At 40.7% G+C, this 15,169-nt stretch overlaps 1 protein-coding gene across 1 annotated transcript; it reads right to left on the bottom strand.

The window, feature by feature from the left end:
• Positions 1 to 13,448: 13,448 nt before the first annotated feature.
• LOC126504632 (NADH dehydrogenase [ubiquinone] 1 alpha subcomplex subunit 4-like 2) lies at positions 13,449 to 13,709 on the bottom strand. Its single transcript, XM_050147056.1, has one exon. It carries the CDS (start codon positions 13,707 to 13,709, stop codon positions 13,449 to 13,451), a length of 261 nt encoding a protein of 86 aa, XP_050003013.1.
• Positions 13,710 to 15,169: the final 1,460 nt, after the last annotated feature.

Genomic DNA, 15,169 nt, shown 5'->3' with positions numbered 1-15,169 from the left:
TTGGATTCCTTTTTTTCCCCGTGGCCAAGGCACTGAAGTGACAGGTGACTTTGGCATACCAGCCATGTTGTGTTATCACTGGGATGAGAGAAAATGATGTTCTGAGGAATTTCGCTGGGGCTCTGTTTCCAACATTCTAGATAGGAGGTGATTTTCTGTTATAATAGGGAAGGCTGAGAAGCAAACGTGCTGGCCCTGAAGTCATATATTAACCCTTTGATAAAGAAATCATGGGGCTGGGAAAATGGTTCAGTGGTAAGTGCATGACATCCAAGTGTGAGCACAGATTTTAGATCCCCAGGACCCGCATACCTGCTAGCTGGGTGTGATAGTTTTCCTTTAGTCCCAGAATCCTGTAGATAGAGGCAGGGTATCAAGGAACAAGCTGTCTGGGTAGACTAGCTCATGCAGCAAGCTAGATTCTACTGAAAAACTTGATGAATATGATAGAGAGCAGTTTCTCTACTGCTAAAGCCAACACAATTCCAGGCAAACTAGGAAGTTTGATCTCCCTATAAGATACACACAGATGGATGAAGGTGTATCTTCCTTCATATCCTTTCACAATTCTCTCTAAAGAGCACCGCTCTAAAGAGTCCCTGGGTGGGAGTTAAGTTTTTGTTTGACTTTAGTCATAGGGAATGGCTGGAGTCTTCCTGCTCTTCTGTGATCTCTGAAAGAATGTGACCCCTTCACTTGTCCACCTGCCTAGACATACGAAAGGGAACTTTTGCTATGTCAAAAGAAAATATTCTTCATCCAGAATATCCAGTTAACTATAGGACTGGAATGAAGAGGTTGAAGACAGTGTCACATAAAGGCAGTGGTAGAGGGCTGCTTTTGAGCCTTTGCACCCCCCCCCCCACCAGCTTCCTTTGCCAGCTACATAGTCACTAGTACCCAGCATGGACCATGCCTCTGCAGTGCATGCCACATGATCTTCACTTGTTGAGGATACTGTTCCCTGCTCATACCACTCTTGCTATCAGGACTGTAGTAAAACTCTTCTTTTATCCATATTCATGAAACATAACCTCCAAATTGGCATTGGAGAGGAAAAAAGGAACAAACACCACACTCTTGAGAGTTCATGCATATTTATGGGCAAACTCTGGTTCCCTTTCTTGAGCTTTGTTGAATTGCATGTATTGTGGAATGTATCATAGGAAACGGTCATTTACTGTGTGTCATTTTTTGACTCTCAAAGATATGGTATGTACTTCAGTATAGATTGACTCGTACTTACAGAGAATAGAAAGTGTTTAATCTGTTGAATGATAGAGTGAAATGCATTCTTACCTGGGTTCATAAGCAACTAAACATATACTTAAAGAATATTGGCAGATATATCAGCTTTGAACTCTCTATAAGACATATTTCTAGCTCTGCTTTCCTTCTATAAATGGCCAGAATAAAGATAGAACTCATTGTTTACATTTTGGATTGAAAGAAGGCCAGAAGGGAAAAATCAATGCACTGAGCAAGAGTCTGAATCTACAGAGAGATGGGGAAGAAAAAAATGATGAACTAAGTACAGGATAAATTAATTTGGAGAAAATATAAACCACTACAGTTATACTTAAAATAATCATCAACATTCTGGATTAGGGGGAGATGTACTTTTAAAATAAAGTGTTTGTTAAGGATCTAGTGGGAGCTTTAGCCAATAAGCTTAATATGAAGCAAAGTATAATGTAGCTCTCACTCAATTTTGCACATCATTTGTGGAAGTGAAAAGAAGTGGGAAATCCCCACTGCATGGCTCACTGATGAGTTGTGGCTAGACATCAGTTACAGTTCCGTACAAACATTTGTAAAAGGATGACACTAGAGAATTTGGAAACATAGTTTAAAGTGAGCATTGAGAAGAAACTGGGGCTAGGCCACAGCAGAGATGTCTCTAGGTGGGAGTCATTGCTTACATACTGTATTAACAGATAGTTTGTGCTTGTGGCTCCAATATGTTATTCATTAAAAATTATACAAATTATATATCATAAAATATGTCGGAGTAACTCTAACCAAACAAGTGGAAGACTTGTATGACAAGAAATTTAACATATTTGAAGAAAGAAATTGAAGAAGATACCAGATAGTGGAAAGATCTCCCATGTTCTTGGGTAGGTAGAATTAACATAGTAAAAAAAGGTAGTCTTACCCAAAGCAATCTACGGATTCAATACAATACCCATCAAAATACCAGAAAAATTCTTCACAGACCTTTAAAGAACATTATTTAACTTTGTATGGAAAAGCAAAAAACCCAGGATGGCCAAAACAATCCTGTACAATAAAAGAACTTCTCGAGGCATCACAATCCCTGACTTCAAACTCTACTACAGAGCTACAGTGCTGAAAACAGCCTGGTATTGGCATAAGAACAGACAGGAGGTCCAATGGAACTGAATTAAAGGCCCAGATTTTAATCCACATACTTTTAAACACCTGCTTTTTGGCAAAGAAGTAAAAAGTTAAAATAAAAAAAGAAAGCATATTTCACAAATATTTCTGGCATAACTGGATATTAACATGTAGAAGAATGAAAATAGACCCATATTTATCACCATGCACAAACTCAAGTGAAAATGAATCAAAGAATTCAACATAAAGCTAGCTACCTCATAGAAGAGAAAGTGGGAAGTACACTTGAACGCATTGGCACAGGAGACCACTTCCTAAATATAACCCCAGTAGCACAGACACTGAGAGAAACAATTAATAAATGGGACCTCCTGAAACTGAAAAGCTTCTGTAAAGCAAAGGACACAGCCAACAAGACAAAACAACAGCCTACAGAATGGGAAAAGATCTTCACCAACCCTACATCAGACAGAGGTTGATCTTCAAAATATACAAAGAACTCAAATTGGTTATCAAAAAGAGCAAATAATCCAATAAAAAATGGAGTAGAGACCTAAACAGATAACTCTCAACATAGGAATCTAAAATGGCTTAAAGACACTTAGGAAATGCTCAACATTCTTAGTCATCAGAGAAATGCAAATCAAAACAACTCTGAGATTCCATCTTACACCTGTAAGAATGGCCAAGATCAAAAACACTGATGACAACTTATGCTGGAGAGGATGTGGGGTAAAAGGAACGTTTCTGAAATACTGGTGGGAGTGCAAGCTAGTATAGTGATCAGTATGGTGATTTCTCAGAAAATTAGGAAACAGCCTTCCTCTAGACCCAGTAATACCACTTTTGGTTATATATCCAAAGGATGCTCAATTGTGCCACAAGGACATGTGTTCAACTGTGTTTATAGCAGCATTGTTTGTCATAGCCAGAACCTGGAAACAACCTAAGTGCCCCTTGACCGAAGAATGGATAAGGAAAACGTGGTACATTTACACAAGGGAGTACTACACAGCAGAGAAATATAACAACATCTTGAAATTTACAGGCAAATGGATGCAGTTAGAAACATCATTTTGAGTGAGGTAACCCGGACCCAGAAAGACAATTTATCACATGTACTCACTCATAAGTGGTTATTAAACATAAAGCAAAGAAAACCAGCCTACAAATCATAATCCCAGAGAACCTAGATGACAATGAGCACCCTAAGAGAGACATACATTGATTTAATCTACATTAGAAGTAGAAAAAGACAAGATTTCCTGAGTAAATTGGGAGCATGGGGACCTTGGGAGAGGGTTGGAGAGTAGGGGAGAGGCTGGTAGGGGAGCAGAAAAAAAATATAGAGCTCAATAAAAATAAAAAAAAAGATTTAAAGAAAAAATATACAAATTAAGCACCTCTAGCAAGATAATGGAAGCTTTCCAATTGGTTTTTAGTTTACTTTGCTGAATTTGTGATTTTCATTGAGAATGAGATTCAGGTTAGTCTTGAACCAGCTTCCAATTTAAAGAAGAGACCATCTTTTCATGTTACACTTGCTCTCTGACTCAGCTGGTGAGTACTCTAAGACATAGGTGAACAGGAATGACCTTTAGCCCAAGTGGAAATGACGGAGAGAAGTGCTTTTCTCACACACAGTTTGCTAAGGCTTCTTTTATCCCCCACTTTGTATTCAGGGAGCATAAAAGGAAAAAGGTCTAGGCTGATGGATGGCAATTCATCTGAAGGAAATAACTGGTGGATGTGGATGGTGAGAGCCAGTGATAATGCTTCTCTGTGTCCTGGATTGTGTACTGGGAGAAACAACAGAGCTCAATCAATGAAAGTGTTTGGGGTTGTGGATGACTGATGAAGAGGTATGAGTTCCATTTGAGAGAATAATGGAGCTTCAGCCTCATAGACTGTGGCTATGAGGCCAGCAGGTGAATCTGGGGCAACTGATGGCTTCTGATATTCAGCGGTTGCAGTGTTTCTGTTCTAGTACTGGGGCTATGCAGCACTCAAAGCTGTAGACAGCTTCATTTGTGTGGGTCCATCCTTCACATAGCAGCAAACCACTTTTGTCCGCAAAAGATAAATGAGAAACCCATTTTGCTTCACACATTTGCAACACTCCATTCTGTCTTCTGTTCACACAAGCTTTGGTTTATGTATTCTGCCTCCTCCCCTCTGAGTTGTGGTGCGGAAAGTATTTGGCATAACTGCACCTCAGGTAAACGTGAAATATGGATAACAGACTTCGTTCATGAGCTGCGTAGAGGGAGTCCTGCACAGCAACTAGAGAACAATGTTCCCTGTCTTGTCTAGGGATGGGCAGAGGCTTACTGATGCTTTAATTCATCAAGAGCAATTCATTTCTCCGTTCTAAATAAGCAGAACTTCCAAGAATTAGAGAGGGTACCTAGCAAAGCTTAATTGAGCACCAGAAGGAGGGAGAATGTGTCTTGGTGTGAGATGTAACATGAAGCAGTGCACTCAAGCACTGAGCTCAATGAACTTAATGTCCTATCTCTTCAAATTGCAGTGTACAGTCTCTGAACATCTATGGAATTAAAAATATCTTGTTTTCTTCTCAGTGAATTAAAAGAGAAGAGAAAAGGCAGTTAGGAAATGCATTAAATATGAATGCTGTGTACTACTTTTTTTCTGAAGATGCCAAGTATTCCCTGCAGCTGAAAGTCTGAGTGGAATCCATGAGCCTCCAAGATGCATTCAAAGTGAGTCAGACATTCACTCTTTCATCTCAAAACTTGATAAAATACCGGGCTGCTGAGCGCAGGAGCTGACTTTCTGAGAGAGTGGTAGTAGGTCAGATGATAGACCATGAATGCTTAGAAAACTCTTTACGCAGGGTCAGGAATGAGAACCTATTTGAGGAGATGGATATGCTTTTAATGATTCAGACATTAAAATATGTACCTGTACCAAAACATCACATACAGATACACTACATGCCATTTAGATACACTAAATGTGTGGATTTTTTTTTTAAAGGAGCAAGAGTGCTTGGAAGAATGGTCATGGGATTCTTTGGCTAATACCTAGTGACTGGCCTGGCTGGAAGAGTAGTAGTCACTGTTAAGAAACACAGGGACTGGTTCCTCATTTTACTAAAGGGATCTGTAAATAGGAAGCCACAAGCGCAACACAAAACCACAGGCTTGACAAAAATAAGAGTGAGCTGTGTCTGATAAGACTATTAAACAGTTTCTCATTTTTCATTCAGTTCTGCCTCAGAGGGTTTGGATATGACAGTTCCTGAGGTTATCTTTAAATGTGAGAGGGAGGGCTGCAGCCGAGGGCTCTCTCAGTAGCCAAGAAGTTTAGCAATGGGATGTTTGAGCCACACAAAGTCTAATAAATTAGGACTTGCAAGAAAAGTCACCTATATTTTGTATAGGCCAATGGAAAGAGCCAGAAAGATCAGCTGTAACACACACACATACACACACACACCACATTGACATGAAGAAGCTCACTGCAAGCTATGAGCACTGGATGAAACCCACATGATCCAGTGCAAGGGCAGAGACTCACCTACATGCGTGACATAAGCCAAGTCCCTGAAGCAGTGTCTAACGTCCACTTTGGCCTTCCAACCTCACTCTCAGAGTCTCTTCTTAGAGAAGGGGCATAGCCATGATTATGTTTTCCTATTTTGGGAAGTCAGTGTCACATCTTTGAGCTGTACTGGTTTTGTAGACATTACAGGGGTCCCTTGGTACTCATCTTTTTTTGAAGTAATGAGTTCCGTCATGAGACTGGCAGTTGAACATACATTTATATAACAAAGCAGCAGAAGCACACTCTTGAAAGAGATGGGAGTGAACTGCCTTGAGGAAAGATCAGGAGCCTGGTAGAGTCTGTACTGTGACTGGTAAGGATGATTCTGATGAATACTTAAGTGAGGGATGTATTCATAATATGACTCATTTCTTTTTCAAAGTATAGTGGACCTTATCTTTTAGGACATTTTTTTTACCACAGTTTCCAGAAAAGGGAACTGGTGTCAAAATCACAATGTAAGTGATAGTATAATGGTATCAGGTCGAGGACACAGAACCTTTGTAGTGTATATGTGTAGGTGAATACAGTGAAAACAACCTATCATTTGCTTCAAGGGGGCATCCTGACAATCCAGGTACATGACTATAATGGTTAACTGCAGATGTCCTGTGTTACTAAACATCCAAGTCCTTGTATGTGAGGATGATTTTTCTGGTATAGGTGGAGGCATTCTAGAAGCTGTCCTAGTCAGCTTTAGTTGTGAGTTAGAAATACTTGGGAAGAGGGACTCTCAACTGAGGAATTACTTCCCTCTAAATGGCCTGTGGGTATGTATGTCTGTGGGGGTTTTCTTGATCGATAATTGGTATGCCAGGAAATGTTAAGAGCCTTAGATAAAGTTTGAGAGATCTGGGAGGTAAACTCTGGGACATTATCCAACTGAAGAGAGGTTGAGGGATAATTTCTCAGAGAGTGGTATGGGAGAATTGTCTGTATTCTTTCAATCATGTTTTAAATAAACACTGATTGGCCAGACAGGAAATATAGGGCGGGACAGAAACCCAAACAAGCAGGCCTGGCTCTCCTCATGTTACAGAATGGCGCCCATGTGGATAACTGCATCCACAGAAAGCCTAAAAAGCTTGGGAAAGACTAGAGTAAACCATTTCGGTTTTCAGGTGTAGCAGGAAAAAAGCTGCTGTTTTAAAATGCAGGCTTTCTGGGCCGTTCTGCCAGGGAAATCTCTGACTCTTTCAAGCAGGTGGTCCGGACTATGGAGCTATGGATACATTGTTGCAACTTGCTTCCTGACAAGGACCTTAAAACACCATAGAGTTGTGGCAAACAAAAAAAGAAAAAAAAAACTTCTCCATATTCCTTAGCAAATTAAAGACCCATGTGGTCAGAAAAAGAGAGATATACAGTAAAGAGAGATTCAAAGAGAAAGAAAGCCTCTAAATGGTTTACAATGTGTTAAAAATATATACAGGCTAAAGGTTCAAGTTCTCAGAGAAGAAAGAAAGAAAGAAAGAAAGAAAGAAAGAAAGAAAGAAAGAAAGAAAGAGAGCAGCCTGGGAGGCAGAGACAGACGAATCTCTGTGAGCTCAAAGATAGCCTGGTTTGCAGAGGGAATTCCAGGACAAAGATATACAGAGAACCTGTCTCAAAAAAATACACAGAGAATCTTGATACTGTATGTTATTATGCTCTCTTTAAATTATTTAAATGCTTAGGAAGGAGCAACAGCTGCTAAAAGATATTTGCTTATAAATGCTGCAGAATTAATCCAAGATAGGTATTTTGAAAATACCTTGACTTCACAGTTGATGTCAAAAGGTATGTTACTCTGGAGAAAAGATTTTGCTTTAGTTTTCACAGAAAATGAGAGGCTGTGGATTTATTCAGAGTTAAGGAAAATCCAGTTTGATCAAGGACGACCACCTGAGAAGTCTCCGGCAGGAACAGATGGCCTAGATGTCTGAGTTCTTCATCCAGAACATGTTCAAGACTGCTGCCTGAGATGATCAAGACTCACAGGATACTTCAGTCAGGACTTGATCATAACTCTAAATTTTCTTTAGGTCCCTATAAGATTATCAGCACCTCCAACCAGCTGGAAGTAGCCTGGAATACTACACCCACATTCCCCAAAATGAACTATGGATATTTTCCTTTTTTTTTTAAAGAGGGGAAAGTGGTGTGGGAGAATTGTCTGTATTCTGTCAATCATGTTTTAAATAAATGCTGATTGGCCAGGCAGGAAATATAAGCGGGAAAACCAGACAGGAAGTAAAAATGATGTAATGAGAACAGGAGAATTCTGGGAAGGAGGAAATTGAGTCCTTGCACTCCTGTCCAGATCACAGAAGCAGCAGGATGTGACCTGCCCCACTGAAAAGGTACTGAGACACATGGCTAACATAGATCAGAAAAATGCATTAATGAAGATGTGAGAGTTAGCCAGTGAGAGGCTGGAGCTAATGGGCCAATCAGCTTATAATTTATGGAGACCTATGTGTGATTTTCTTTGGGGCTAAATAGCTGGGGGTACCGGGTGGGACAAAAACCCCAACAACAAGAAGCAGGGCCCCCATTCATGCTACAAGAGAAGAACATCAGAAGCTGTCTGAGCCCTATTGTTAGTAGTGTGAAATACATCAATCTATTCAGACATGGTGTCCACCAAAACCAGGAGATATTTAACTCATCTGACTGTGGGCATATGAGTAAAATCAAGCTTCCAGTTAGTTCCTGGAAAGGAGCCCCTGTTCTGGTGGGTGGGAAAAGGGAAGCGAAGATATTTGGTCTTTGGATCTTGTAATTGGGTAATTATGGGGGAATGGTGTTTAGCAACAGAGAAGTTTGGGTGTCCCAGACTTGGGGGTCCACCTGAGAGGCTGGTTGAGGAAAAGACACATTGGAGCTGGAATGTTGGCAGTCTAGAAGGAGGAATAGGGATGTTGGTGAATTTGAGGTAAGGTGAATGGGAGAAGCAAATGAAATGGAAGCTCCTACTTTTGCTAAAATTCTTTTCCCATAAGAGGTACTGGGCAGATAGGCATGCCTGTAAATGAATGAGTGAGATAAATAACCCTAAAAACACAGTTAAGTGTTGGGGTCTGCTGAGGTAGACACGATTGTCCCCTTACTCTAACAATAGGGAAACTAGAAGGAGAGATAGGCCCCCAGAATTCCCTCAGTATCAATATGTCGATCTGTTGTACAAAAGAAAGGAGATGGACTGCCCTAATACCATCATGCTTACCCATGGCTCCCTGTTACAGATGATGGTTGTGGTCAGGTAAAAGGAGCCCAGGCAGCCTTACTCATCCATGGCCAGACCTAGAAGGTCAACTTGGAAATTTTCTGGGTTTGATGTCTCCATGCCACGATGTGCACAAGGACAATCGACTGACTGCCCAATGTCCTTCCCTATGGCATCTTGAACAAGGTCTCATGGGTCCAAGATGAGGCTTAGGGCATGCTCAGGCCCAGTGACCAGCTATACTACATTTGAAACACGGGCCTGGTGGTTCTAAAGCCCCAGGGGGACAGGGGAGCAACATGGACAGCATGGATTGGGTGGTCTGTCACCTCTGCCAGTTGAAGGGCCATGGCTAGTATGTGACAGTGATGATTGTGGGCTTTGTCATTCCTTGCATGGTACACCTTAAAAGTCAACCCTAATACTTCTTCCTGTGGGTTTAAGGGGTCTTTCTCCAAATGTCTAAGTTTAGCCTTAATGTTAGGGTAGCACTGAGAAAAAAAATGAGTCATGAGTAACTGTCTGCCTTCTGTTGTTTCTAGATCTAAGTTAGTATATTGTAACAGGGCTTTAGTGAGGTGTTCCAAAATTGCAGAAGGATTTTTCTTCATATCTTGAATGACCTCTGAGAGCTTATTATAATTTACTGGCCTGAGGGAAGCCTTATGGAGAACTGCCAGGAGGCAAGTAAAAAACTAATCCCTAGTAAAAATTCTACCTGAGGAGTTGTGGTTCTCACTGGGGGGCCACCTCTGCCTCCAGGAAGTGTATTGCCTGTGTTTGGTGAACCTTGTCTGCATGTAGCCTGGCCTGCTGCCAAACTTGCCTATGCTCTTCGGGAAGGAAGTTATTAGATAGGATGATACAGATATGATGAAAGATGAGATTATAAGACTGGAACTTAGAGCTTAGATAGTAAAAGACTTGGATATAAGGAAACTCCTTCCATTTGCCCGTGCACTGACAGTAGTTAGAAAGCTCTAGTAGAGTATTGGGATCAAAGGAGTTGTTAAGTGGCCACTTTAAATTGTTATCTAAATTGTAATGAGGCCAAATTTTTTTGAACAAAGATAGGCAAGTGTGGGAATCTGTAAGTAGGGCATTAAGACTTGGGGTTTTAGGGCCTCTAAAAGGCATCCCAGGGGGAGGCTGGATTGATGGTCTTGGACGGCTTGCTACCCATTGCTGAAACCTGTAAAAATGGTGACACCACAAAGGTTATAGGGGGACGTCTCCCCTCTATAGGTAGGGTGTGACGGCAGCAAACGCCTCAGGGCTTGTAGAAGAGCGTCCTCTACCTACAGGCAGGGTGTTAAAGCATGACTGGCTCTAGTCAGGGAAACTCAGAAGCCAGAAGACCATGGTGGGGAGCATCATATGCAGATGACAGAGCTCATGCATGTGTGCAAGGGCTCATGCAGCTGCATCATATGTAGATGACACAACCATCCCGCACGCGGGTCATATGAGGTTCTTTAAGATTCCCAGGGCCATTAGGCACTTCTGCCTGAGGGCTTGTCTGCACATGCATGGCCCTAAAACCTGGAAGTGTCAGCCATTTTGTATGGCTGAATTATTCCAGTGAGGATGACTCCCACACAGCAGTCTTAGAAGCTGTGGTGAACAACCTCTACCATACTTAAAGCCTGAGAGAGGCAGAGGCCAGACCCAGGGACTCTGAGACCAAATTGTTTAGCATTTTAAAAAGTACTCTTGGACAGAAAATGATTTTAGATACACAATAGGGCAAGTTAAGACATCTAAACAAGACACAGTATATTTAAAAAATGTATGCAGGCTTGGGAGAGAGAAGAAAAAGACTGAGACAATAAAAGTAATATAAAAGAGTACAGACAGTCATAGATTAAGAAATAAAGATAATAAAATAAATAGTAAACTCTTAGAAAAAGTAAAGAGTAAAAATAATAAGCCATAAAAGATGAAATATACACAGAGAGTTTGGATTATGTATGTTATGTTTTTTTTTTTAATTATTTGACTGTTAAAGAGCTATGTAACAAGAGACATTTTATTGCATGGGCTGCTAAGCTAAATTAGCATACACACACACACACACACACACACATATATATATAGTAAAGTTATCTTGATTTAAGAATTTGGGTCTTAGAATATGTTACTTTGGCTAAGAGGTTCTTCTTTTCTTTCCACAGAGGGTGAGAACCTGTGGACTCCTTCCAGACTAATGTGGTTTGATGGATCAAGACCCCCCAAAAGGTCCATGTGAACACCCCCCAAAATTACTTCGTTCAACATAAAACAGGAAGCAGTTTGGGCAGAACTACACTCAAATTCCCTAAATGGTAGTTTATAAATGTTTGTTTACATTTAAAGGGGGATATGCTTAGAGATTTGCATTGGTATGAATCTTGGTTTATTGATAACAAATTTGAGGTCAATTTTGTTATACTGTGTATATGTATTTCTAATCTTGATTAAGGTATTGTGTTTGTCCAGCTCATTTAAAAATGTAATGCATAATCAAGAAATATAGGTTAATATTTATCTATAATAGTCAAACATGTAGTCATGTCAGGTTGTCCAGATATATAGAGATATACTTTAGTTAGGTATTCTTCAAATCTTTCAGAGACCTTCAGAATATTGCATTTAAAAAGTTTTAATAACAAAGAACTTTTCATGACAATGAGACACACCTGCCCCTGGCAGCACCAATCTACTTCAAGAGGATTATAGGCATTGAAGAGGCTCCTTATGGAGTTTGTTAGCTATCTGGGTGAAGAAACTACACTTTCCTGGACTGCTTGATGAACTGGACCTGCAGGACCTGCAGAGAAATGACCCTTTGGGCTTCTTGCTTTATGAAAAAGTCTGCCAGGCATTTTGCAGGACACAGAAGAAAGCAACTGGTGGACTTTGCCATTGCAAAGAAAATCTTCAAATTTCCTGTTTCATGGAAAAGTCTGGTAGATATTATGTGCCTGTAGGCTGAAGATGGATGCCCCAATAACACAGAAGAACTTTGAGTCATTCTCTGGGCATGAGATGTCTCTGTCATTTCTTGAGTTTTGGTAGTTGTTTTACAATGCACTTCATGTTTACTTGAGAAATTTTATATGATTCTGGAGTGTTTGATGGAGTTGAAGAATAGATAGCTATAGTTATAGTTTTCCTTAGTTATGATAAAATATAAAATAGATATAAATGTTGTAACTGTAGTTCTTGCATGATACCTGCTTTGTTGTATTAAATTTTACTATGTTAAATTTAAAATATTTTTTATTCAAACAGAAAAGAGGAGGTGATATGGGATTCCCCTCTGTATGTTGTGTTTACCATTTATGAATAAAGAAACTGCTTTGGACCTATAGCAGGGCAGAACTTAGTTAGGCAGGAAAAACTAGATTGAATGTTGGGAGAAAGTAGGCAAAGTCAGGGAGAAGCCATGGAGCTGCTGCTGGAGACAGACATACTGAAACTTTGCTGGTAGGCCACGACCTTGTGGTAATGCACAGATTAATGGAGATGGGTTAAATTATGATATAAAAGTTATCCAATAAGAAGCTAGAGTTAATGGGCTAAGCAGGGATTTAAATAATATGGTTTCTGTCTATTATTTTGGGGCTGAGCAGCCAGGAATCAACAAGCAGCTTCCTACTACAACATTCCTCTTTTCATTTATGATTTTGTTAGTTTGGATAGTCTCTCTCTGCCTTTTGGTTATTTTGGATAGTGGTTTGTCTATCTTGTTGATTTTCTCAAAGAACCAACTCTTTGTTTCATTGATTTTTTTTATTCTGTTTCTATTTTTATCTATTTCATCCCTCAATTTGATTATTTCCTGGTATTCCTCCTATGTGAGTTTGCTTCTCTATGTTCTAGTGCTTCCAGGTGAACTGTTAAGTTGCTACTGTGAGAATTCTCCAAATTCTTTATGTGGGCACTTAACACTACGAACTTTTATTTTAGTACTGCCTTCATAGTGTCACATAAGGCCCCTGCTTGCTGTTGGCACAGTCTGTCACTTCAACACTTAGCCTTGCCACGCCAAGTTAGAGTGGAGAGGGGCTAGCTTGGGCCTTTTGGGTCAACCCCAGCATCTGCCTGCAGCTTTGACTACCCACCCCTACCATGGGACTCAAGCTGAGGGTCAGAGGTTCTTCCTCTACAGGAAGCAAGGGAAGAAGGTGGGGGTGGAGCCACCCTGCCTGCCCCCCACCCCCGTGTGGGAATCCAGTCCATGTAAGCAGAAGCTGGACATGGCTAAAGTCTGGGACAGGGAATGGAAAAAAAACATGTGATTTCCATGGCACCCTCGGGCCCTGTCTTAGAAGTCTGGCCAGTCCTTCAGCTTCTTATAGTCAGTGGAAACAGCGAGGAACTTGTACTGATCGTTGGGGCTCACACGGTTCCAGGGCTCTGGGTTGTTCTTTCTGTCCCAGCAGACATCCAGGCTACTCAGCGCCAGTCGAAGCAGATAGAGCCCAGCACTGCTCATGCCCAGGCAGATGAAGCCGATCATTGGGATGAGCCCAGGGTGTCTTTTTATCTGCTGGTAGAAGCGGGCCCCTGAACTAGTTCCTGCCATCTGTTTCCAGTCATAAAGTTATTTTTAAGGTCATTTTCTTCTGCTTCTTTTTGCTTTGGGATGTTCCATTCTTACTGTTGTAGAACCACCAGGTTGAGGTAGTAACACACTGTTCTTTATGTTATTGAGTGTATTCTTGTACTGACATCTGCCCGTCTCTTCCCCCAATTTATACAGGCAGTGCTGTGATTCTGTGATCACTCTTTCTTCATTTGGTATAGGTGGTGTCTGTGATTCCCAGTGTCACTGATGACACAGGGGGTGGCTGGGGTTGGAAGATGGAGTAGAACTTTTAGATTACAAGGTCAAATAGGTGGTGGAGAGGCCTTGCGGCAGGCTAGAAGGGCTGCAATAGGTGGGAGATGGTTCTACGACCCAGATTCAGCATTATTCAGGTGGTAGACTACTTTGTATATTGCAATTGATTCAGGTTGTGTCTGTATTTTCAGGAACCATTGATGTTGTGTGTATATGGTGGGGGAAGGGCATGGGTTCAGTTCTCAGAGTTTATTGAAACAAATCAACTATGTCTGTTGTAGATTGGGGCAAAGAGATGATGTCATGGTTTGTCCAGTATTCAAATCCATAGAGTCATGGCAACCTTGTGATATGGGTGCTTTGCCTATCATATTCTAGAGAAACAGGCTGTGGGTTGATTAATAATCCTTGTTCTTTCCTACTTCAACATTCCTGCTATTTATTTTATACTCATATAATTTTGTCACCTTCATTTCTTAAAATCTATGGCCTTTTATGACTTATAGTTTTTGGCATGTTATTAGGTGTGTTTCTGTGTATGTATAGGTGTTATGTGTGTATAACTGTGTATGTGAGGGTAGAAGACAAGGGATGTAGTATCTGCTGTCTACTTTGTTTTGGGAGATAGGCTCTCTCACTTGTGCCCAAGGCCCTCCAATTAGGCTGGCCATCCAACACAGGGTTCCATCTGTCCCCACTTCCCCAGGATTGATATTACAACACCCCCTCACCACATATGACTTCTTATGTGGCTTCTGGGAATTAAATCAGATCATTATGCTTGTGTACCAAGCTCTCTACTAAACAAACTATCCCTGAAGCCTTCTGCCCTTTGTAAAGGGTGTTGGGTTTATTGCCATTGTTGTTGATATTATTACTGTTATGGTGATGATGATGGTGGTGTCTGTGTATATGTGTGTATGACTTGAACAATTGTTGTAGAACCTCTTGATTTTCTGTATGATATGTGCTCATTGTGCCAAGATTCAACTCCTAGGCTTGAGTTAGTTTTCCCATCTGGCTAATATCATTCTGTTTATATGTGATCCTGGTGAGCATGGTTCATTATTTTTTGGTTGGACATTCCTCGTCAAATTGTTATTATGATGTGTTAACTGACTTTGCTGTGTTGGACAATTTCCTTAATTTGACTATGATGTTTTTAAATATCGAGTTTTTATGAATTCATGCAATTTTGATTT

The sequence above is a fragment of the Alexandromys fortis genome, unplaced genomic scaffold (assembly GCF_014885135.2).
Source record: "Alexandromys fortis isolate MF-2015 unplaced genomic scaffold, M_Fortis_MF-2015_v1.1 scaffold_12, whole genome shotgun sequence".
Classification (NCBI taxonomy): Eukaryota; Metazoa; Chordata; class Mammalia; order Rodentia; family Cricetidae; genus Alexandromys; species Alexandromys fortis.
Note: the sequence above shows the minus strand (reverse complement) of the source record. Positions and strands in the feature narration are given on the sequence as shown.

What these genes read in the sequence shown, in the direction of transcription:
- LOC126504632 (XM_050147056.1), bottom strand. Translation starts at nt 13,709, where the DNA reads ATGGCAGGAACTAGTTCAGGGGCCCGCTTCTACCAGCAGATAAAAAGA.